This window comes from Artibeus jamaicensis, unplaced genomic scaffold (assembly GCF_021234435.1).
Source record: "Artibeus jamaicensis isolate MK-2021 breed Jamaican fruit bat unplaced genomic scaffold, CSHL_Jam_final contig_414, whole genome shotgun sequence".
Taxonomy (NCBI): domain Eukaryota; kingdom Metazoa; phylum Chordata; class Mammalia; order Chiroptera; family Phyllostomidae; genus Artibeus; species Artibeus jamaicensis.
Window position 1 is genome coordinate 2110056 of NW_026521822.1, and position 24593 is coordinate 2134648.

A 24593-nucleotide genomic window follows, 5' to 3' on the forward strand; every position below is an offset into this window, starting at 1 on the left:
GAAAGGGCTGTGTGGCATGCTGGGAGTAGCCCAGGTCCTTGATTACAGGCCTGACACTCCCCACCAACACCTCACCAATCCTCCCATAGGGCCATTTTCTGAGAAGATAATTCTCTCACTCCAGCAAAGTTAATTAGGAGTAAAGCTTTTCTGTCTCATTCAGGCCCAGTTATGCCTATTACTGTGCATTTACTGTGCTTGTCTTGACAGGTGGGTGGTGCCCATCAATGTTAATAAGGTTAAGTATTATGTTGAACCAGACACTTCTGAACACTGTTCAACAGTATTCAGGACTGCTGAGTCACCTTCTTCTCTTGATAAATGCCTACTTTTCCCCCCTCAATTTAACTATGCATCATTCAATAAAGCCTATTTAAATAGAGCAATCACAAACGATGGGGATTTGCTAAGCTTTCAGGGCCAGAGCCAGACTCCTATTCTCAGTCTCAGGCAGCACATACTCAGAGACCTGCAGGCACTGCCACTCAGTCTCTCCAGCTCCTCAGGTCTCCTCTCCCACGACAACGTGACAACCAAAAGAAGCTCCCTGAGTGCCTGCTTGAATTCCCATGGATTCTTGCTAGTTTTTTCCCTGCATGGCTTTTAAAACTTCTCTCCGCCAGTGCTTTTGGAGTTGTCAGTATCATGTGGGATGGTGTATGCCTGAGGTATCTATAGGAAAGAACTGCTGGAGAGATTCATAGCCTATGGTACACTGCAGATGATGCAGGTGTCTATCAGGAATAAACCAAAGCTGGGTAGGAGAGCTGCAGGCAGAAAGGCCCCTGAGCCTGGTGTGGATACAGGCAGATCCAGCTGAGTGGAATTCTCCATCCCACCAAGAGCCCAAAGGAGTCAGTTTTTATTACTGAATCAAAATTGAGAAGAACAAATATTACAAAAACACATGTGGCAATCACAAAGAATATCCCTTCTCCACCCCCAAAGACATAATAGAGACACAGAATCAGACAAAATAAGTCAGCCCCATGGCCAATCTGGTAGATATTCAGGCCTCTCTGGGTGGCTCAGCTTGAAATAGCTAGTGTCACTCTGAAGCTGAGATGACAGGCCCCTGCAGTTTCCCCAGGGGCCCAGTTACTGTGTGAAACATTTTCCTTGCAGCTCTGCCTCAGGATCCACACTGTCCTAGGAGCAGGGAAACCAGACCCAAGTTGTAATTATCAATTCCTTGCCTCAGTCTGCACCCCTTCAACAGTGGAGGCTTTAAGCCCTTTTCTGGCCCAGAGGGTCACCAGGCTGTGGCTGACCTTGAGAACAAAGACATTCATGATCTCTAGTAGACTATAGCTCAGTAGCTTGGGGCTACTGAAACATCGCCCTTTACCTTTAATTTGCAATTATGAAACTATGCAATTCCAGAAATAGGCAATTTTTTACAAAACTGGCAAGATGTAGGAATATTTCTCAGGATTTCCAAGAGAAAATCACACTAAGAATAAATCTCTTTCACAATAAATCTAAAGTTCTCTTGGGTGAGCTGGCCCTCCCTCACCCCCTTCTCCTCTCCTACTGCCCTCCTTCATACTCGCTCCTTTCCAGACATACTGTACCCCTTGCAGTTTGTCAAATACATCAATCACGCTCCTACTCACTCTCATCTCAGGGCCTTTGCACCTCCCAGCCTCCTGGAAGCAATGATCTTCCCCAACTATGTACCCACTTGTCCCCTGCTTCCTTCAGGACTCAGTCAAATGTCACATTTTCAGATGAATCTTCACCAGCCACCAAGAATACACACTCACTTTCTTCAGTCAGCCACTGAAACTTACCCTTTTCTCCCATTTTATTAATATCCTCCAGTTGAAGATTAGAAAATTTGATGAATTAATTTAAAGTCTCATAGATAATATGTGCATTTTTATTTAAAAAAGCAAAAGTAAATAAATCTATTTCCTTTTTTTTGGTTCTCTTTCCATATGCCTTTCCTTTTGCTGTATCTACCAAAATTGAAAGATGTCAAGTTTGTCTCTCAAAGGAACTTTTGGGATGATATATTAAATGAGCCCATAGACACACTGGAAGTCAAAGACTTCAATGACAATGTAAGTTGGATAAAAACTTGAGATTAAATTGTGTATCTGAAACCTGTATAATTTTCTTAACCAGGCAGAAAGGCCCCTGAGGACACAGGCAGATCCAGCTGAGTGCAATTCTCCATCCCACCAAGAGAAGGAGCAGCCCAATAAATTGAATAAAAAGAAATTTCAAAAAAAACTCAAGACCACTTTGCTTCATAAGTTGGGGCAGGTGGCCCAACTCTAGCTGGTAACTTCCTCATCAGCCATGAGATTCATAGCTTCACTCTGTTGTTAGCACAACCCAAATGAGCTTTTCTTATGCCAAATATAAATTTAAATGACATAAATTTAATCAAAGAGAGTCACACAAAGCCAAATATGGCACTCCGAGGCTCTAGTTTCTGAGCGCCCTGCTGCCAATATGAACAAACACCCTCAAGATTGTTTTTGAAGGCAAGAAAGCCCAAAACAAAACATGCAAGTCATCTAGATATCAAGGAAAATCATTCTATGTGAAACCCCATGTTAAAATGAAGTTAGATACTGGAAACATGAACTATATATATATTTTCCCACTAAGTACAACTTTAAACACTAGACATTATATATAAAATAAACCTAAGAAGCTTTTGAAAGGCAGAAAAGAAGAAGGCAGGCCAGGTAGGGACCTGAGGAGTTAATGAACAGCATGACAGTGAATTTCTGGAGTTTTCTTTTTGCTCCATATGTCCCTGACGGAGTGCTGAAAAAGACAGAAACCCAAAAGCCCCAACAAGTACAGACAACAAAACCTCCAAGAAAAGCTGGCTGTCTCTAAGCAAAGGACCAGAAATGAGGCAACCTAGCAGCACAGAAACCTTACACAATCACTTCTGTAAGCAAACATTGCAATGAATAGCATTGAACCACTTCTCCACGTCTGCAGTTCTGCTAACACCATCCTTTCAAAGGGTGGCATCCTTTCCCCAGCTATATCCAGTAACCAGAAATGAGATAGGAAGTCAATAGTTTGAATAAGCCTCATATCTATGGTGTGTGGTGTTGTCTTTACTGCATGAATTATTTTCCTGCTGGTACAGCCTAGTGGCTCTAATGTCCTGTGTCCAACCTCTAAGACTTACAACAGATGTTGATCCAAGTGGAAATATTATTATGCATCCTCTCTACTATGGCTAAGAAACCTTCTCAGGGCTATAGGTACTAACTACAATCACAAGACTGAAATTGTGTGTCCCTGGAACTCAATATAAAGCAGATATATTTTTCTAAACGTACCCCAAAAAAGGCACACAAAAAAACCCCAACCCCTGGGTATTTATTTTTGTCTTTTTTTTTAATTGGGAAATTTTCTGCTCTCAGTTTATATTTAGCCCTCGATTCCTTACTTTCCACACTTACCTTCTATACATATAACAGGGTGGGGCAAAAGTAGGTTTTCTTTTGTTTGTATGGAAAACAATACAATAATTAATAAATAATAATACAAGAATGACCTTTGTGTTTTGCAAACTAACAACTGTAAACCTACCTCTGCCCCACCCTGTATATTAGTAAGAATTTGCTTTTCAAATACTGAAATACCACACCCAAGGAAGAAAAAAGATTGCTTGAGCTTAGATTCAACTGCATTGGATTTACTAAGACAGGATAACAAACTTGGGCTTTTTAGAAAGATTTTTTAGAAAGAGTTGAAATTTAAAGCAATTGTTTTAATTAGAAACTTGAATTATTCAGAAACCTTCAGCATGTCTGTCAGCTGCAGTTTTCTGTATTGGGCTAAGCTGTGGTCACAGACAGAAGTAAGACATCTCCTTCACAGCTGCGTGAGCTTCTGGATGAGCGCAGCACGTTGGGAAGGGCCCTGGGACAGGTGGGCTGTGCAGTCACAGCACCTTGCCTCATCATCTCAGGTAACAAAGTATGCATAGATATATTCCCCTTAGAGTCTATACCACTCTGCCTCCAAGAATCAGGAGCTTAGAAGGACACTCAGGCAGCATCCATGTCCCAGATGCTGGCATTCTCGTGATAGACAGCTATACTGCTAGGTGAAGCAGTACTCCTCCAAGCTAGATCAGCAGCAGCAGATGTGGACAAGAGGGGCCAGAACAGGACAAGATAAGTGGAATGAATGCCACAGGCTACCTACAGCTGAAAATCTTTTGAAGCCCCTTTAGGGGGGAATACCTGAAACTGCTGGGATACAAAACTAGGGAGTGGGATGTAAAATCCTCCCACTTGGATAGGAGCTATCAATAGATACTTTGGTTATTCTGACAATTCGATTCCCTTGATGTTTTTAGTTCATTTTGTTTGTTTTATTTCTATTATAAACCCATGCATCACAAACCCTGCTATGCAAACTCTTTTGGTTATAAGAACCAGAGATTCACCCAGGAGGAGTCTCTGGCCCTAGAGTGCTCAATACACCTACTATGATGATGAGGACATTCTATTTTATAGGCTGGGGAAGCAAGTGGGACCAACCTCATGAGGTGGTGTATGCACTGGCTAAATTGAATGGGGTGGCACAGCCTAGATGGAGAACTTCAACTCAGCCCATGCAGTGGGTCTGTTGTCTGGTGAACTACAGTAGGCACTGCATTTTCTGCAGAATAAAATAGAATCCAAAGCAGATGATGAGAAATCACTGGCCTAGGCAAATAAAAAGTTGCTCCACTAAAGAATGGGATTGTCAATAATGAGGAATTTAGAGACAAGACAACACAGGCCTTAATTCAACCTGGCCTAACATTGATTTCAGTGTTAAAAGATAAACCGAGGTATATTAAATATTTTAAGAGCTTATTTGAGCATGTACCAATTTGAACTGGTAATCATCAAACCAAAAGCTGGCTGCTTGTGATTGGTTGTCTTTAGGGTTTGATTTTGAGGCACTGACAGGCTTAGATTTTGGTTTATTTAGGCTACTGCAGCCTTAGAGCTACCCTGGGATAATGACCTCCTTGTTTAATTAGTTTAATAGCAGCAATGGGCAGAGGAGCAGGGCAGAGGCTGGGAATCAGACAAGCTAGACCTGAGATACCTCAGCTTTCACCACAACCTAGAAAAACTGACCAAACACAGTTTCTTCTTATAACTGTCCTAGGCCATGGGCAACTCTAACTATGTTGGTCTTCTGCTTGCTATCAAAAACCAGTAAGTTAATGGCATGCTGTACATTATCAGATATTGAACAACAATAATGACAACCTCAACTTGTAGGTATGGGCAGGGCAACATGACAGATCCATGGGTTTCCTCAATACCAAGCCAACTTCCGTCTTCTGTCAAAAGGGATCCAAAAAAAGAAACTCTTGGGACGACCCACCTATGTGTAAGTCCTGGTCAGCAACATGTACTTGGGCTAGAACAAAACTTTGCAAAATAAAAAAGGCTGCTTGCGATGCCATTACTTTGGAAGAATCATTAAAGGTGGAGTTGTCTTAGAGGTCTGACACAGGAAATTAGAGCAACTAAGCTGTACCAGCAGGGAAAGAATTCATACAGGTGCTGCACTGCTGTCCTGAAGACATTCTTCACACTGAATAAATGAGCAATCACTGAGAAACTGGCCTTTCCTGGAATTCAGAAAGCCTGTTAAGCTCTTAAAGCATGAAAGCATTTTTACTTTCCTTTTTTAAAACTATCTTTAGCTCTGTATCTTTTTTTTTTAAGATTGTATTTATTTTTAGAGAGAGAAGGGAGGGAGAGAAACATCAGTGTGTATTTGCCTCTCACATGCCCCCAAATGGGGACCTGGCCCAAAACCCGGGTATGTATCCTGACTAAAAATCGAACCAGCAACCCTTTGGTTCGCAGGCCAGCACTCAAACCACTGAGCCACATAAGCCAGGGCCAGTTTTACTTTCTATAGCCATCTCCATATTTGGAAAAAGAGCACAATTTTATGCTCTCAAAAGATTTTTTGGTATGCTGCAGTTAAAAAAAGATCTTGAGGAAATTGGGAAGAAGGTATGATAACAGTGGAAATATTCTTTAAAACAAATCTTGCTAGCCACCCTACTGTACCCACTACTTGTGACTTTTCAATAATATGTTGAAATCTCACCTGGCACCTGTGGGAGTAAGAAAAGTGATTAATTAGTATATAGTTAATTCCAGTTTTCTGGATATCTTATTCTGTGATCCTTTCGTAGCTTTTTAAAACCTCGTATGACTCAGTATTTAGGACCATGATCAAAGAAATGGCTGCTCTCAATGAACTGGAAGAGGATATTGACATTCCCCTGACTGGCCATCTGGAGAGTGAAACCAGAAGGAAACTGGGAATTCTGTAAGTGACTGGAGAGATCAAGGTATTGGTCAGTGAGTTGAGGTAGGTCAGAGATAGCACAGGGAAAAGGTAAATTGGATCACCAGAGAAAAGAACAAGGCCAGGGCCAGGCAGGCACCTGGAGAAAAAGAAGGAGCACAAGCCAGGCACAGGAGCAAGGAAATCCATAAGCACAGGAGATCCAGGATAGGATCAAAGAAAGGCAATGACGGAAGTTAGAAATCCAGGGCAAGAAAATTCTTGAAGGGACCATGAACTTGAACAAAAGTCTGGGGAACAGGGCCCAGAACCCTGGGCCTTTCAAGAGAATGGCCAGTGGGGGAATCCAGATCCTGGGCAGCTGCCCAAGAAATTTCCTGGCCATATCCTAGGCTAAGCTCATGCTTTTTTGTGTTTCTTGGACAGGGAAAGCCATGAGCTTCACTGACCTGGAAGTCATGGCAAGAGGCCCTATCTGGAATGAAGAATGATAAAGTTATTGCAGACTGTGGCTGGCACCAAGCCTTTCTAGTTGGCATGACCCCAGTCACAAAATATTCCCAAACCCCATGTGTACCTCCACCCTGTGCTGCATTTGCATTCATTCTGCTGTCAAAAACCTTGGTGAGCAAGGTACATTCTGAGACCTTCTGTGAGTCTATCCCAAACTCTTTGGCTGTGGTGCCAAGGAACAGGCTATGGGGGATAGGGTTTCCTGCACAATCTCCTTTGTGAGTTGAGGCTTTTACAGAAATCAGGAAGAGAGATTGACTACCAGAAACTTCAGCTTTAGGCTCAGCTGTGTGCTGGGGCTAGAGACCCCTGAGGTTTCTGTAGGAAAGGGGAAAGCAAATATCCAAACTTTCTGATCCTTATACAGCTACAAAAACAAATGTCAGAAAACACCCCAGTAAGTTATTCTGCCTCATATATGGTATTTGCCCTGCTCCATTCCTCCCCATTTGAGCCTATTACTGAGGCTCATTCTGAACTAGTTGCACTCAACAAATATTTCCTGAGCATCTACTGCGTGCTGATCTGTGTGGTGATCTCAGTACCCCTACAGCCTTTGCCAGTGAGGAGCTACCATGTAAAGTGGGCAGAGGACCAAAAAGAAAAACCTTCCCAAAAGGGCATTGGGTGCCTCTGGCTGGATTTAACTCTTAGTTATCTTAACCCTTGCATGTATTTGGCATCCTTTCTTGACCTGTGGGGCAGGCATCACCACACCTGCTCCTCGGTCATCATTCTTTCACAGGTAATGGTAAGTTAGGTAACTGCTTCCAATCCATTCAAAGTGCCAGCAAATAAAACAAATAACATTTGGTACAAATGGGCTATGAAGAGCTCATTCTCAAGTTATGTTACTGCTTCAAAAGCACAGATAGTAAACCTTGGCTCTGTGCCAGGTATATCAATCCAGCCCTTTCTAGCAAAGAGTATTTGCTTCTGGGATTGCTTGGGGTTGAATTATTGTACCCTCTTTAAGGAATGTGAACTGAGAACTTAAAACCTGTCATGTCAAAAGCCTTCTTCTCAGATCTAATGAAGCTGGGAAGCTCACTCCTTCTGGCACATTCCCTTTCAAAAGTGTTCTGATCTGAGAACAAGGAAACACAACTCCCCCTGGAGACCATCTTAATTTGGAAGAACAGTCCAAGCCACTAAAATGCCAGGATGACTCTCTTTGTGTATTGACATGAGAGGATTTTAAGGGCTTGATTATTTCAAAAAGCTGTGCCTTGGCATGACTTTCATGGTGAGTCATTCTGAATAGGATTATTGAAAAATTTCCTACTAAATGTAAAAGGGTTTCAAATGGCTCTGTCCAGTTCACAAACAATGCTGTTTTCCTAAGCTATTTCCAAATGTAACCTTCACTGGGATGCTCACAAGCTATAGAAAAGTCAAGCTGCCTGAGCTTAACTCATAAAGCCAGCCTTGCATTTGGACCTTTTAGCCCTGTCCTAGCCCCAAAGATGACCCTTGTTAAATTTATTTTTAAAAATTTGGGGGTCAGTCCAGGTGTCCAGGTTGAAGGCCAGTTAGAGGCCAGGAGGGAAGCACTGAGTCAATGCCATGTGCCTTTACTACAGAGCTCTGGCTGGAAGAAAAGGTGGGTCCAAAAGAGCTATCGGCTTAACTTTCCACCCATAAAAAGACTCAACAGGTTCTAGCACTGTCTACACTGTGTAGTATGATATATAAACATGAATTTAATCTCAGCTTTTAAAGATAACCCACATTTCTTTCAGGATGAAGACAAATTTTGAAGAGTACAAGGGAAAAATTCAATGGATTATGAAGAAACGTGAAAGTAAGGACCACTCTATTGTTGTCTGTGACTGGTTCTCCTGTGTTCATCTCACTCTGCCTCCCACCTCCTGCCATGTCTGAACAGGAGGCAGAAATGCTCACTCCCTCACTTGAGCACCTACTGGTCTAGTAAGGCCCTGGCTGCCAGAGACAAAATATGGAATAAGATGGACACAGTCTGGGATCTCAGTGGGATTATGCTTTGTGGTGGTCAGGCAGGGGGGTGGGGTAGTGAGGATAGACAAGAAAGTAAGAATTTGGCATACAGAATGGTTAAGAGGAGGGGACACTATGGGACCACACAGAAAGAGAGCTAACCTAGATTTGGGGAGCTCCAAGAAGTCATTATTAACATAAAGTCTGGGAAAGAAATAGCCCCCCCACCAGATACTGAAGACATTTGATGTCCAGCTATTAAGATTTGCCAATCATGGACCTTGCCAGTTTTTTGGGTCTCATCATAGAAAGCTTGAGGCAAGGGCCTAAGCTATCAAGGTGCTTAATTCAGAAACTCAAAACCATGATATGGAGTCTCTCTCAGACTGCTAGATTCAACTAACACAGAAATGGCAATAACAATGGCAGACATAACTAATCAATCATAGTCTTTTTCTTGCAAGCCAAGACATAGCCTCAGGGTCTCTCTAAAGGAAGTACTCCCGTGCTCCAATACCAATTTATACCCCTGACCTAACTCTTACAAAATAATTGCTATGGGTTAGGCATTTTCACGTCTGCTATTTAATTTGAATTAATTTTCATAACCATGTGAAGTAGCATAAAGAGAATAAGGCTCAGAGAGGCTAAGTGACTTGCCTGAGATCACCAGTCATTGTGTGAGCACGAGCCAAACTCTTATCCAAAACCTCTCAGGCCAAACCCAAGGCTTATCCTCTTGGCATATTCAATATGTCTGGAAAAGACAAAGTGGGGGCCTTAGAAGTCTAGGTTTATGTCCTCAGTGGAGTTAAGAGACAGTGAGAAGAAGGAACTGCCACCTTCATTCAGCTTTTACACTTAGAAGGCCCTGCTTTCCACCAAGACTCACACAATGGGGTAGCCCCAAATAAAGCAGGGGATTCAGACGCTTTGCAGCCAAGAATGTAACAAATGTCTAGTACATTTAGTTCACTGTACCTGTATTCTCTTTATACTTCTGTGTCCTCTGGGCACAGATATCTGTGTCTTCCACTCCTTGGTACCTTGGAAAGGCATACAATCAGCACTCAGTAAGTGGTTCTTAAACAAATGCAGGTTTGAATAATTTTGTGCTCCTTTTGGGAAATTAGGGCCTTTCAGGACAGTCTATTGTCACACACCCAGGGAAGCACTTCCAATTGGGGACTGAAATTTGATATGCAAAGGGCCACATTCCCCATAGTATCTCACCACCACCCATGCCCACTCCCTGCTTCTCTGGACAACTAAAGCCTAGAATGTTGCAGCTTTTTATACATAAAAGCAACCTTTTTAATTGATAAGAGGCATCCCCTCCCTTGTTCTGGTTGCAACCCATCCCGAAGAAATCTCCCAGTCTCCTTTGAGATGCAAACTCATGGACTTCCAGTTTCCAGCCCATAATTCCATATTACAGGCACACAGCCCCATATCTCTAAACACTGATTTTCAAGAGAAGGCTGGGCCCTGGCTGGTGTAGCTCCATGGATTGAGCGTGGGCCTGTGAACCAAAACATTGCCGCTTGATTCCCAGTCAGGGCACATGCCTGGCTTGCCGGCCAGTTCCCAGCAGGGGACGCACGAGAGGCACCTGTACATTGATATTTCTCTCCCTCTCTCCTTCCTGTCCTCTCTAAAGATAAATATCTTAAAAAAAAAAAAAAAGAAATACAAAAAAAAAAGGAGAGAGAGAAGGCTGGATCAGGGATATACAATCTCTGCAGTCACACAGGGTCTCACACATATAAGGGCCCTGCACTGGGTTTAAGGCTCTGCTGTCACTGCCTTAACTTCTTATAATTTTAGAACAAAGATCCCTACATTGTCATTGAACACAGGGCCCCTTAAATTATGTAGCCTTTCCTGTTAGAGCTATCTAGTCTGATGGAAAGTGGGAGAACATTACACAGCTTGAATCATGAACCATCAAAATTCAAAGTTTCTGTGCAAATGACACCAGTAGGAGGCAGGCACGATGCAGGTATTATCTTACAGAAACCCCACGAGTCGCTGTGGGCAGCACTTTACCACTTTATGGAAACTGAGGTTCAGAAAGGCGACCTAAAGTTTTATCTAAAAAAGACAAAGCCAGGTGTATAGCACAAGCCAGAATGTTCATGATTTTAGCATTCTGACAGGGAAAAATGAGTATATAAATGTCCTTTTTTATCATTACCATTTCAGAAGTGCTTTCTATTAATTTCTAACTGATACTCAGGAACAGTAGCTGGGGTCACTTCAGCTTTTGTGCTCTATCATCACCATTCTGTCAGCAAGCACTGGAGAAAGTGCTCTTGAGAGGGGAACTGAGACCCAATTACAAACTTCTTACAAAGGTCTCCAGGTGACCTGGCCCTGCCCGCTCCTCTCTTCTTATTTTCCTGAGCAAAGAAAGACCTCCCTCTCTGAACTCTAATTAGTGGCCTCTTGATTTATTCAGATGTGCTGTGGACCTTGATTCTCCCCTACACCCCAACCCACACTGTCTCCATTCTCATGAATGCTGCCTCAGACACCCACATTTCTCCCCTGGGAGATCTCTCTGGTCTCCCTGACTCCCATCTTCTCCCTTGTAAGTCGTTTCTTCACATTATTTTCAGTATAATTTTTTGAAAACTCTTTACTGGCCTTCCATTACCTCCACAACAATGCCCACATTCCTCATGTGGCTTAGAACGCCCTCACTTCTCCTCTCCAGACACACTGGTTTGTTGTTAGTCATTCAATGGGCCAAATACCCTGGCTGTAGGGCCTTTGTACTTGCTCTTTGCACTCTTTCCAGAGCACTTTTTACTCCAATATTCCTGTGTCCACTCCCTCTGCTTAAAATGTGACCTAGGAAAAAAGGTCCTTGGCAACCCAATGAAAACCAGCCTGTGCATGTGCACACATACATGCACACACACTCATATCATTTTTCATCTTTCTTTCCCTGCTTAATTTTACTTTGAAGCACCCCTGGGTATCTCGCATATTACATATTTTATTGTTTTTTTTTATCCTCACCTGAGGACATGCGTACTGATTTTAGAGAGAAGGGAAAGGGTGGGGGTGGAGAGAGAGAGAAACATCAAATGATTGCTTCTCAAACTCACTCCAACCTGGGACTGAATCCCAAGCTAGGCATAGGCCCTGACCAGGTATCAAACCTGTGACTTTTCAGTTTGCAGGACAATGTTCTAACCAACTGAGCCACACTGGCCAGGGTCTCCCCTGCTAGCATGGACAGCAGGGACTATGGCATCCCTAATCCTAGGAAAGTTCTTGGCACACAGGTGCACAATAGCTCTTCATTGAGTGAGGGAATAAAGGAATGATCTAGACCTACCTGCCTCTCCTATGTCATCAGTCACCACTCACCCTTTCCCACTCTAACCTGCTACCATACAGTGCCCATGTTGGGAATTCCCCTTCCAATACTAGAGACTTAACATTTACCAGAACTCAAACCCAGGTAAACTTTCCTCTGGGGAGCTCTCCTGGCATTCTGTTTGTTGGTTTGCAAACTTGGGAGCTTCACAGGTGAAATTAGAAACTGGTCCCAGTACAGAGATGGCAAGAGGAAACTGAAAAAAAAAAAAAAAAAAAAAAAAAAGGAAAAAAAAGGAGGCCACCCTAGATTGCTAGATGGCAGATTGAGTAAGTGAGAGAACTTACTTGCAAGGCTTGTATTAGGCAGTAGTAAGACAATTTTATCTCCACATCTCTGCCCATGAGAATCTTAAAGTTTATATAGAAGCCTTACCTTTGTTCAGTCACTATTCTGCTCAGATGGTCTCACAGCACATTGCTCTCTCAAGGCTGCATCCTTGAAAACAGCTCCAGCTGTGGGAACAGCGGTCAGAGAGTACATTCCAAAGAGAGGAGAGAAGAGGGTCCTCTGATTGCACTGGTCCAGCTCCCAGGTCAACCAGCAGTCATGTCCTCTTGATGACCTCCTCCAACATAGTGTTGACCCCAAGGGAAAACTAAGCTCTCTTAACCAACTTCCTCTTAACTTAGTTGCCAGAGAAGCTGGGCCACCCCTTCCAGTGAAGAGCTTCCCAGCTGATAGGATGCTAGAAGCTCTGCCCTAGTGTTCTGGTCACTGCCACTCCCAGCAGATGTCAGACATCAACCCAGGGTCACTTGGAGTGGGGATTGTCCTTCAATTGTCCTTAGTTTAGTCCCAGTTTTCAGTTAAAAAAAAGACAAAAATGAAAATAAAAAAAAACTTGTTGCTAAGAAAATTAATACTATAAAAATTTAAGTGATGCTTTGCACGCTTAAAGAAGACCCAATAAGAAAATAGCTTTTTCTCTTTTTTATTTTTTTTTATTTTTTTTTAAGCAGTAAACTCAACTTGCAGAATGTTTTTTTTTTTATTTTTATTTAGTTACTTTTCAAGTACATTTTTTTTTCCTTTTTTTTTTTTCCCCTCCCCCCCCCCACCCGGTCTCCCCCCTCCCTCCCATTCCCCCCCACCCCCAGTCCTCAACTCTGTGTCTTTCATACTTGTTCCTCAAAATCCCTCCCCCTTTTTCCCCTTAAGTTCCCTTCCCTCTCCCCTCTGGTCGCTGCCCACTTGTTCTCTATTTCAGCGTCTTTGTTTTTATTCTGTTTGCTTGTTTGTTTTATTCTTTAGCTTCCTGTCAAAGGTGAGATCATATGGTATTTGTCCTTCAATGCCTGGCCTATTTCACTCAGCATAATGCTTTCCAGTTCCATCCATGTTGTTGCAAAAGGTAGTAGCTCCTTCTTTCTCTCTGCTGCATAAAATTCCATGGTGTATATGTACCACAATTTTTGGATCCATTCATTTACTGATGGGCACCTAGGTTGCTTCCAACTCTTGGCTATTGTAAATTGTGCTGCTATGAACATTGTGGTGCATAGGTTCTTTGAAATTGATGTTTATTTTTAATATATTTAACGGCATATTGATTATGCCGTTACAGTTGTCCTATTCCCCCCTTGATTCCCCTCCACCTTACACACTCCCTCCCCCCACATTCCCTCCCTTTAGTTCATGTCCATGTATCATAAGTTCTTTAGCTTCTACATTTCCCACACTACTCTTGCCCCATCTATTTTCTCCCCACAGTCTATGCTGTCTATTCTCTGTACCTTCTCCCCCACTCTCCTCTTCCCATACCCCTGCTGTTAACCCTCCATGTGATCTCCATTTCTGTGGCTTCGCTCCTGATCTAGCTGTCTGCTTAGTTTGCTTTTGTTTTAGGTGTGGTTGTTAATAACTGTGAGTTTGCTGTCCTTTCACTGTTCATCTTTTTATCTTTTTTTTCTTAGATAAATCCCCTTAACATTTCATATAATAAGGGCTTGGTGATGATGAACTCCTTCTATTGACCTCATCTGAGAAGCACTTCATCTGCCCTTCCATTCTAATTGAAAGCTTTGCTGGATAGAGCAATTTTGAATGTAGGTCCTTGGCTTTCATGACTTGGAATACTTCTTTGCAGCCCCTTCTGGCCTGTAAGCTCTCTTTTGAGAAATCAACTGACAGTCTGATGGGAACTCCTTTGTAGGTGACTGTCCCCTTATCTCTTGCTGCTTCTAGAATTCTCTCCTTCATTTTAATCTTGGCTAATGTAATTATGATGTGCCTTGGTGTGCTCCTTCTTGGGTCCAACTTCTTTGGAACTCTCTGGGCTTCCTGGACTTCCTGGAAGTCTATTGCCTTTGTCAGATCAGGGAAGTTCTCCTTTATTATTTGTTCAAATAAGTTTTCCACTTGTTGTTCTTCCTCTTCCCCTTCTGGTACCCCTATACTTCGGATGTTGAAACATTTAAAGATGTCCTGGAGGTTCCTAAGCCTCTTCTCATTGTTTTGAATTCTTGTTTCTTTATTCTTTTCTCTTTGGTTATTTTTTTCTTCCTTCTGGTCCACTCCATTGATTGGAGTCCCAGTTTTCTTTCCATCACTACTGGTTCCCTGTGCATTCTCCTTCATTTCACTTAGTGTAGCCTTCATTTTTTCATCTAATTTGTGACCAAAATCCACCAGTTCTGTGAGCATCCTGATCACCAGTGTTTTGAACTGTGTATCTGATAGGTTGACTATCTCTTGGTCACTTAGAAGTATTGGCTCTGGGGCTATGATCTGTTCTTCTGCTTGAGCCATAATGTTTTGGTTTGTTCACACCTGTTATGTATGAGGAGTGGAGCCTTAGGTGTTCACCAGAGTGGGTCAACCTAGTCCCTGGGTTGTGTGCCATATGTGGGAGCAGGGTCAGAGCGGGAGCAGAGGTGCTTGTTTCACTCTCTCTCAGATTTCAATGCCCTCTGCGCTTCCCACAAGCAAACTGGGCCCTTTTGGTGCTGGTTCTCAGGTGGGTGGGCTTGTGTATGTTCTAGGACCCTGTGAGTCTCTCCAATGAACTCTCCTGTGAGGCTAGAAGCCTCTCCCGGCACCTCAACCCCCCAAAGTTTTTTCAATCTATGCTTTTAGGCTTTATTTCCCAGCACTGGGGCCCTAGGTTGCACAGTCTGTCTCACTAACCTTTTTTTTTTTGCCTGGTTTATCTTCACACGAATGTGTGTCCAGGTCAGCCAACCACCTTGCACGCCTCACTGGGTTTGCTCATTTTCTCCCCACACCCAGTTCTGCCAACCACTGCCTTTTCCTGCCCAGGACCCCTCTCCACCAGCCGTGAACTCCACCCTTCTTACAGGTCTGGATGAATGGCTTGTTGTTGTTGGACTTTGGTACAGGTCAATTTTCTGTCTGTTCTGTTTGTGTTTTTGTTTCTAAATCTTTGTTGTCCTTAAATTTGGTTGTGCAAGGAGGTACAGTGTTTCCACCTACGCCTCCATCTTGGCTGGAAGTCAGAAAATAGCTTTTTTAAAAAAAAAGTGTTTGTAACTAGATATGCACCAAACATACATAAAAGATTGGGGAATATGTAGAGGCTTTCAAAACTATAATTATATGCTCAAACTATTTAGAAATTGCCAAAACTAAAAATTATAGATAATAAATTATAAATGTGATTTGAGCAAAAATGATCACAGAGCCCATCATCAGTCCCACACACAAAGGAAAGACTTGCCCTACATTTAAGGTGATGTGTTAATAGACATTTATGTTTTAAGTTCAAATAATATGGTTAATGTATGTTTTATTTTTTTAGTGACTCCCCACTGTAGCCTGTTTTTTCAATTATCTGAATTAGCTGATTATATTGGCATGTGGCTGGTGTGTCACCTCTCACATTCCCAAGTCTGGGCTGGGTGGTCTTCACCATAGTATCTGGCAGCTAGCACTGGGTTGGCTCATCGTAGGCCCCTGATAAATATGTATTGAATGAATTAATGTAAAAATGAGGCTATAAATTCAACCTCTACATTTCCCTCTTCAAGGACTTATTCTTTCCTGGCAGCCTTTCTTATCTGGGGAAATATGGCCATGTCCCAAACCCCCAAACTCTCTTTGATGCCTTCAAAAACATAGATGCAAGATTTCTTTCTTTTTTCTACCAAAGACTTACTCAATCCCAAGATTACAGAGACTTGTACTTACTCATTGTGTTTATGGAATCAATCATCACAAATCAAGAAGTCTGAGATAGAAGAAGCAAAAAAAACTCATCATATTGTTCATCATAACAAGAAATTAGAAGTAGATACAGAGTGGACAAAGAGCAATGTTAAGGTGAGTGTGGAGGTACATTGGCATTTTTACTTAATGCAAGCTTCCTTTTTTGGCTCAGGTGGGACACACACACCATCAGGGAGCTGTCAGAACCAATACACAATGTGAATACCAACAAGAAAAATGTGTTCAATATAGAGAGGCATATGTGAGTGTGTGGGTTATTACAGATTTACTAGAACTTTTACTCAGGTTCATTGGGACTCTTCTCCCTGAAGGGACTGTATTTGGCAACTGGATGGAGTTGGGAGGGGAGTAAAGAAAATATATGTTATAAAAATGGGCCCCTCCCTTAATAAATTTTAAATCTACATTAAAAATTAATTACTTGGGTTCTTTTTAGAATTTCCAGCCAGGTAGGCATAGGTAGATTTACTGGCTCCTCACACAACCAAAAGAAGGACAACAACAAATTTAAAAATAGAAAATAACCAGAACTGCCACGAAATTGAACTGAATGGAAGTCCAACAACCAAGAAGTTAAAGAAAAATTCATTAACACTGGTAGAAGGGGTGGGTATGGGCAGCTGGGGCAGAGAGGATGCACAGAAAGTTAGAGGTGGAAGGACCAGGGCTGGCAAGGTAGTGGCTGGCAGACCTGGCAGTCCCACATTTGCATGTGGATAAACTTGGAGGAAAAACTGGGAGGCAAGACAGACCATGCAACCCGGTGCTCTAGCATGAGGACAGAAAGCCTCAAAACCTCTGGCTATAAAAACGTGGCTGTGGGTGTTGCAACAGCAGGAGAAACTCACAGGAGAGTTCGTTGGAAAAACCCACAGGGTCCTAGAACATACATAAGCTCACCCATCCAGGAATCAGCATCAGAAGGACCTAGTTGGCTTGTGGGTAGCAGGGGAAATAACTGAAAGCCAGCTGAGAGCCAAGCAAGTGGCATTGTTCCCTCTCTGACCTCTCCCACCACACCAAAACAAGGCGGGTTACCCCACCCTGGTGAATACCTAAGGCTCTGCCCCTTACAATGTAACAGGGACAACCAGACAAGGAAATATGGCCCAAATGAAAGAACAGATCAAAACTCCAGAAAAAGAATTAAGCAATGAGGACAACCTATCAGATGCAGAGTCCAAAACACTGGTAATTAGGATGCTCGCAGAAGTGGTTGAGCATGGTCACAAAATAGAGGAAGAAGTGAAGGCTATGCAAAGTGAATTAAAGGAAAATACATAGGGAACCAACAGTGAAGGGAAGGAAACCAGGACTCATATCTAATGGTTTAGAGCGGAAGGAAGAAATAAACATTCAACCAGAACAGAATGAAGAAACAAGAATTCAAAAAAATGAGGAAAGGCTAAGGAACTTCCAGGACAACTTTAAACATTCCAACATCTGAATCATAGGGGTGCCAGAAGAGGAAGAGCAAGAAATTAAAAACTTATTTGAAAACATAATGAAGGAGAACTTCCCTAATCTAGGAAAGGAAATAGACTTCCAGAAAGTCCAAGGAAGCTCAGAGAGTCCCAAAGAAGTTGGACCAAGGAAGCAAACACCAAGGCATCTCGTAATTACATTACCCAAGATTAAAGATAAGGATAAGGGTAATTACATTACCCAAGATTAAAGTTTGCTGCTTAAAAGCAGCAAAAGGAGACAGTTACCTACAAAGGAGTTCCCATAAGGCAGTCATCTGATTTCTCAAAAGAAACCTTGCAGGCAAGAAGGGGCCAGAAAGAAATATTTGAAGTCATGAAAGGCAAAGACCTACATCCAAGATTACTCTAGCCATTTAGAATGGAAAGCTTTCTCCCTGGCTGGTGTAGTGCAGTGGATTGAGCACGGGCCTGTGAAGCGAAGGGTTGCTGGTTCGATTCCCAGTCAGGGCACGTGCCTGGGTTGCAGGCTAGGTCCCCATTGAGGGACACATGAGAGGCAACCACACACTGATGTTTCTCTCCTAGTCTTTCTACTTCCCTTCCTCTCTCTCTAAAAATAAATAAATAAAAAGAATGGAAAGCTTTCATTTAGAATGGAAGGGAAGATAAAGTGCTTCCCAGATAAGGTCAAATTCAAGGAGTTCATCATCACCAAGCCCTTATTATATGAAATGTTAAAGGGACTTATCTAAGAAAGAGAAGATGATCAAAAATATGAACAGTAAAACGACAGCATGAACAGTAAAATGACAGCAAACTCACAACTATCAACAACTGAACCTAAAGAAAAAAAATTAAGCAAACAAGCAGAACAGAACAGAATCTAGAAATGGAGATCACATGGAGAGTTATCAATGGGGAGGGGACAAGGAGAGAATAGGGGAAAAGGTACAGAGAATAAGAAACATAAATGGTAAGTACAAAATAGACAGGGGGAAGTTAATAGTATAGGAAATGGAGAAGCCAAAGAACTTATATGTATGACCCATGGACATAAACTAAGGTGGGGGGGATGCTGGTGGGAGTGGGGGTACATGGTGGAGGTGAATAAAGGAAAGAAAAAATCAGACAACTGTAATAGCACAATCGATAAAATATATTTTAAAAAATAATTAGCTCTGGCTGGTGGGCTCAATGGATTGAGCACAGGCTGCAAACCAAAGGGTCGCTGGTTTGATTCCCAGTCAGGCCAGTGGGGGCCACATGAGAGGCAACCACACATGGATGTTTCTCTCCTTCTCTTTGTCCCTTCCTTCCCCTGTCTCTCAAAATAAATAAATAAAATCTTTTTAAAAAGAATTGCATGATAAGTGGATAAATAAATTTTTGTACATTCATACAATGGAATATTATTCAGTGCTAAAAAGAAATGAGTTATCAAACCATGGAAAGACATGGAGGACCCTTAACTTTACTAAGTTAAGGAAACCAATATGAAAGACTACACACTGCATAATATCAACTACATGCTATGTTGATTCTTGAACAAGGTGGGAAATAGGGGCAACACCAAAATCACAGTTCGAAATCAAGTATAACTTAAGTCATCCCTCCATATATACAGATTCCTAACTGCAGATAAAAAATACAGTGAACTTCTGAACAATGTGAGTTTGAATTGCACGGGTCTACTCATACACAGATAAGTGGACCTGCACAGTTCAAACCTATTGTTCAAAGATCAACTGTGTGACACTGTAAAAGGCAAACCTATGGAGGCAGTTAAAAGATCAGTGATTGCCATGGGCTTAGGTGGAGAAAAGAATGAATAAATGGAGCCTAGAGAATTTTTAAGGCAGTAAAAATACTCTGCATGATACTCTGCACTACAAGTGAATACATATCATTAGACATTTGTCTAAACCCATAAAATGTACAACACCAAGAGTGAACCTGCATGTAAACTATAAACTTTGAGTGATAAGAATGTGCCAGTGTCAGTTCATTGACTGTAGAATGTGCATGTGGTACAAAATTGTAAGAGTGATGGAGACTGTGCCTGTGTGGTGGGATTGGGGGTATAGGGAAATTCTGTACTTTCTGCTCAATTTTTCTCTGACCAGCTGTAAAAAATAAAGCCTATTTTAAAAATCAATCTCATGGTAATATTTATGATGTATACCATGAAGTTGTAAGTGAAAATTAGTCTCAAAATATTAGAGTTATTCAGTGTGAGTTAATCAGGTATGTAGCTCAAAACGGAGGCATTAAAGTAGGAATTGGAAAGATGTGATAGATTTTATGCCTTCTGTAAATATATTTTTGAGAATTTACTATGCCAGGCCCTCATCTAGGTGCTAGGGATACAAAGGTAAAAAACAAAAACAAACAAACAAAAAAACCGTCCTGTTTCCAGAAGACTTATGTTTCAGTTTAGGAGACAGCCACTACATAAAAAAACTGTTCAGGTGCCATTCCACAATGGCAGCTTAAGGAGCTCTTGAAGTATTGAGCTGAGAGAGGAGCTGCTCTAATACCCATAGGGCAATCTTGGAAGTATCATTTGAGCCTAGACATGCATGAAATTATGGCATGCGCTGTGTAGATACCTGGTGGAAGGGCATTCTAAGCAGAATGCCCTGCAAGTGCAAAGGCCCTGAGGCCTCTATCTCAAGGACAGCTGTAAGTGAGAACAATAACGAATGAGCTTGGGAACCCAGATCATGTAGAGCCTTGTGATTATAAGACTCTGGAGTTTATCCTAAGAGTGAGGAGAACCCATTGGAAAGTCTAGAGCAGGGGACAAACATCATCTGACATATGCTCTAGAAGAGGTTTTTTTTTTTTTTTTTTTTGGCTGCTGTACAGAGAATAGGTTTAAGGGGAAAGAATAATGGCAGAAGGTCCAGCTAGAAGCCAGGCATAAATTCAGAAGACAGGTGATGGGCATCTCTACTAAGTGGTAGCAGTAGAAGTGGCAAAAAGCAGTTTGATTTGGGATATTTTTGAAGGGAAAATTAAGAGGGCTTCCTGTTGAATTGGAAGTGGGGTGTGAGAGAAAAAGACAAAAGAATGAATCTAAGAATTTTGGCATGAGCAACTGAATAAATGCTATGTTATCATTTATTACATTGGAGAATGCAAGGAGACTAATGGAAACTAACATTATGTAACACCATGCAGGTTGTAAAGCACTTCCCCATATAATGTAAATGTATCTTTTCCCAACAATTCCTGTGCCATAAGTGTGTTATTATTATCCTCACTATACGGCTGAAGAAAGTGAGACCCAGGAAAGCACACATGACTGTCTCAGGACACAGAGCCTATGCTAGTCAAGGCACTGCTCATTAGCTACCAAACCACATGATTCCCAAAGTTAAATGCCTTAATAACCAGATTCAAGTTTCTTACATCACATCTGATTTGAGTCTTGCAACTCTCTGAGTGGCTCTCCTAGAAGCTGGCTCTGAGGGATCTGGGCCCTTTCATCACAGATCCATCACCATCTTGGAGTTTCTTTGTGCCTAGTTGCAGGCACAAGAAATGAAGCCAAGATCCAGGCTTAAATTCTGTCAGCCAAAAGAAGTCTCATGGCCCCACCTAGATGCAGGAGGGCTGAGACATGTACTCCTGCTGTGTGCCCAGGAAAAAAAATGAGAATAGTTTGCACTAAGAGGAAAAGCAATCAAACATCTTAAAGTGATGAAAATGGCCTCACGTACAGCAAAAATATTAAGAGCTAGAAACTGACACTGTCAACTAAGGTGTGGACCTGTCTGGCCTCAGAGTAGGAATGGGAAGTTCAGTATCCCTTCATTTATTGGGCCTGTACATAGGAATGAAGTCAGTGGGATCAGTCAGAACTCTTATAGACAGAGGGATTAAGGGGGAGCAGGGGACTCTTCAGATTGTAACAGAAAATGAATAGAGAGGGTGTTGGAAGCCTAAGAGAAGGCCTTCTGTTTCCTCATCTCCTTGGCCTCACCTCCAGTCCATTAATGAAACCTTCCTTGGTTTCATTCTCCAACCAGGCTAGTGACCTCCATGCCCTGTCCCACCTTGAAGCTGTTGCTCCTGCAGCCTTTGTTCCCCAACTAATCTTCAGTGTTCTACCTACAGCCAAGAGGAAGTTTCTCACCAAGATTTCTAAGCAGAAAATCCTTCCTAACCTACCATTCACATCAGACCACCCAAACCATCCATGAGGAGTGGAATATTTTGTTTTTTGTTTTTACAAATGGGCAATAAATTTCGAGTAGTCTGCTGAGTCAGGAGGAGCACTGCTTACAAGCATGTACTTGTGTTGAGGCAGCATCCAACCTGGCCAGCCCAGGAGACAGCAGCTCCACAGCAGGCAGAGAGAGTTCGTGGTTGGACAGATGGCAGCAGAGCAAGCTCACAGACAGACAGCAGCTGTCTCACAGTGCAGGGTCCTACCAATGAGGCACTGTTTTTTCTCTAGTGGAACCGAAGGGCCAGAGATGTAGTCCCTTCTCTCTTAGCTTTTAGATCTTAGTCTCTTACTCAGTCCTCAAGCAAATAGTAATGAAATTTAGGCTTTTAGATATGCCATTTATTATACATCATGCACACACGTTATGCCATACATGTGAACAAATCTACTGTGCTGCCAGTCCTATAAAAAAGCACAGCACATGCAGCACAGTAATGGGCTGTACCATCTAGGGTTGTGTACGTGTGCTCTGAGGGGTTCCCACAGTGACCAGAAGATGCTATTTCTATGTCATTAAGTGGCACCTGACTGTAATTTCCCAGTGAGAGAAAAATGTAATGACTTCACCACTGTGTCAGAGATTTTGCTTTGCCTGTGGGGTTCTCGTCATTAGAAAAATGTCATGTAATGACAAGTGAGTTTGAAAAGCAGAAAACCTCTTGAGAAAGTCTGGCTTTCAGGCAGCTTTTGAAAATAAGACCGAAAATACAAGTATCCTCTTCCATGAGCAATGTCTAGAAGCTTTTTACAGACCATCAGGAACAAACCAATGACAGATGTTCTTACAAGGCACTTTTTTAGGTTAAAAATAAAAGAAGAGTAGTGATTTGTAATCTAAATCCGTGAGGTGGCTGGGAGCTTAACAGTGAGAGGCAGTGTGTTCCTCCACTGACAAGCCTGCAGGTTGGGGGAGGGGACAGATTGCAGGAGTCTAGCTCTTCTCTAGCTGGTAACTCTGTGTATATCACTAAGCCTCTCTTAAATAGGGACAATGATAGTGCCTATTTTGTTGGGTCACTGTGTTTTGGCACTAAAGTGTTCAATACACTGCTGGGTGTGGGGACAGAGTCATTTATAGGATTTTCTCATGCCCGTAGTGGTTTTCATCCAGATGCCCAGGTTCCTGGGCATTTAAAGGTTGTGCCCACCTTGGCCGGGTAGTTCAGTTGGTTAGAATGTCATCCTGACAAGCCAAGGTTGTGCGTTCGATCCCTGGTCAGGGCACAGACAAGAATCAACCAATAAATGTATAAGTAAGTGGAACAAAAAAATCAATGTTTGTTTCTCTCTCTCCCCCCTCCACCTCCCTCTCTTATTCTCTCTCTAAAAACAAAAAACCAATAAATTAAAAAAAAAAAATTAAAGGCTGTGACCTAGAGAAAAAGCCACAACAACTCCTCAAACAGCTGCATTTCTTTCTTTTATTTTCTTAGATACTGGCATTTTGCTTCAAGCTTTCTTGGTCAAAGGACTCTTTAAACTGTTTAAAACAATAGTTTGAAAATCACTGGTCTGACTTCCAGTTAAAGTAATGTAGAATCCTATCTGACCTAAAAAGCTGTCTTTCAACACCTAGGAAATTTAGATGAAATGTAAAAAAGCATTCTTTTAAATGTAGAGCAGCATGTGTAAGAGAGATAGTAAGGAAAATAATACCAGAAATAGAGAGACACTGAAAATGCAGCATAATGAGAGTGTGAACGCGTGTGAAGTGAGATGGGGGTGTATGATGGGAAAGGAAGGGGTAGGGGTAGGCAAACACTACGTCCCAATAATCCTGGGTTATCCTGGGTCCCAACATAGGATGAGAACATGAGATAACTGGAGGACGTGTATCCTTTTCAAGCACATGTGAAACAGCTACAATTGATCACATACTAAGCCACAAAATGAAAATCAGCAAACACTGAAGAGTTGATATATAGACTATGTCTCTTACCCCAATGGGTTTTAATTAGTAATAATAATAATGGAAACAAAAGCAAGAGCTAGCTTGCTCCTTTTTTGGTATGGTGTAAATTTAAAAATGCACTTGCAAATAACTTGTGTTTCAAAGAAGAAAGCATACTGAAAACTTAAAAATGTTTAGAATGGAATGAAAAGTAAACATCTACACTCATGGGAAGCAGCTAAAACAGTATTTTGAGAGAAATGTTATAGCTAAATGTTTGTATTAAAAAAGGAGGTGGAGGTGGAGGAAGACCAAGAAGAAGAAAGATGAAAATCAATGAGCTCAATATTCAGTTCAAGAGATTAGAAAAAAACTATAGTAAAATGTCCACTTCCGCCAAGATGGAGGTTTAAGGTGGATGTGCCGTGCCTCCTCACACAACCAAGTTTAGGGACAACTAAATATTAGCATCAGAAAACACAACCAGAACACGGAAAACTGAACTTTTCGGAAGTCCGTTAACAACAAATTCTTTGGCCTGACCGGTAAGGGGTGAAACCGGCGTCGGGTGAGGAGTTACAAAGGAGGGCTCGATCGACCCGGGCGCGGAATCCAGACGCGCGAATCCAGTCGCACGGGTTCCAAACCCAGGATTGGACCTAGTGAGCG

At 42.1% G+C, this 24593-nt stretch overlaps 1 protein-coding gene across 1 annotated transcript in view; it reads left to right on the top strand.

Annotated features, from left to right (window-relative positions):
* Positions 1–24593, top strand: part of ERICH6B (glutamate rich 6B) — a 73669-nt gene that overhangs the window by 37878 nt on the left and 11198 nt on the right. The window contains exons 4-7 of the mRNA XM_053665415.1: positions 1978–2066; positions 6203–6339; positions 8574–8635; positions 16293–16462. Coding sequence (XP_053521390.1) covers positions 1978–2066; positions 6203–6339; positions 8574–8635; positions 16293–16462 — 458 coding nt within the window. The remainder of the gene's footprint in view (positions 1–1977; positions 2067–6202; positions 6340–8573; positions 8636–16292; positions 16463–24593) is intronic.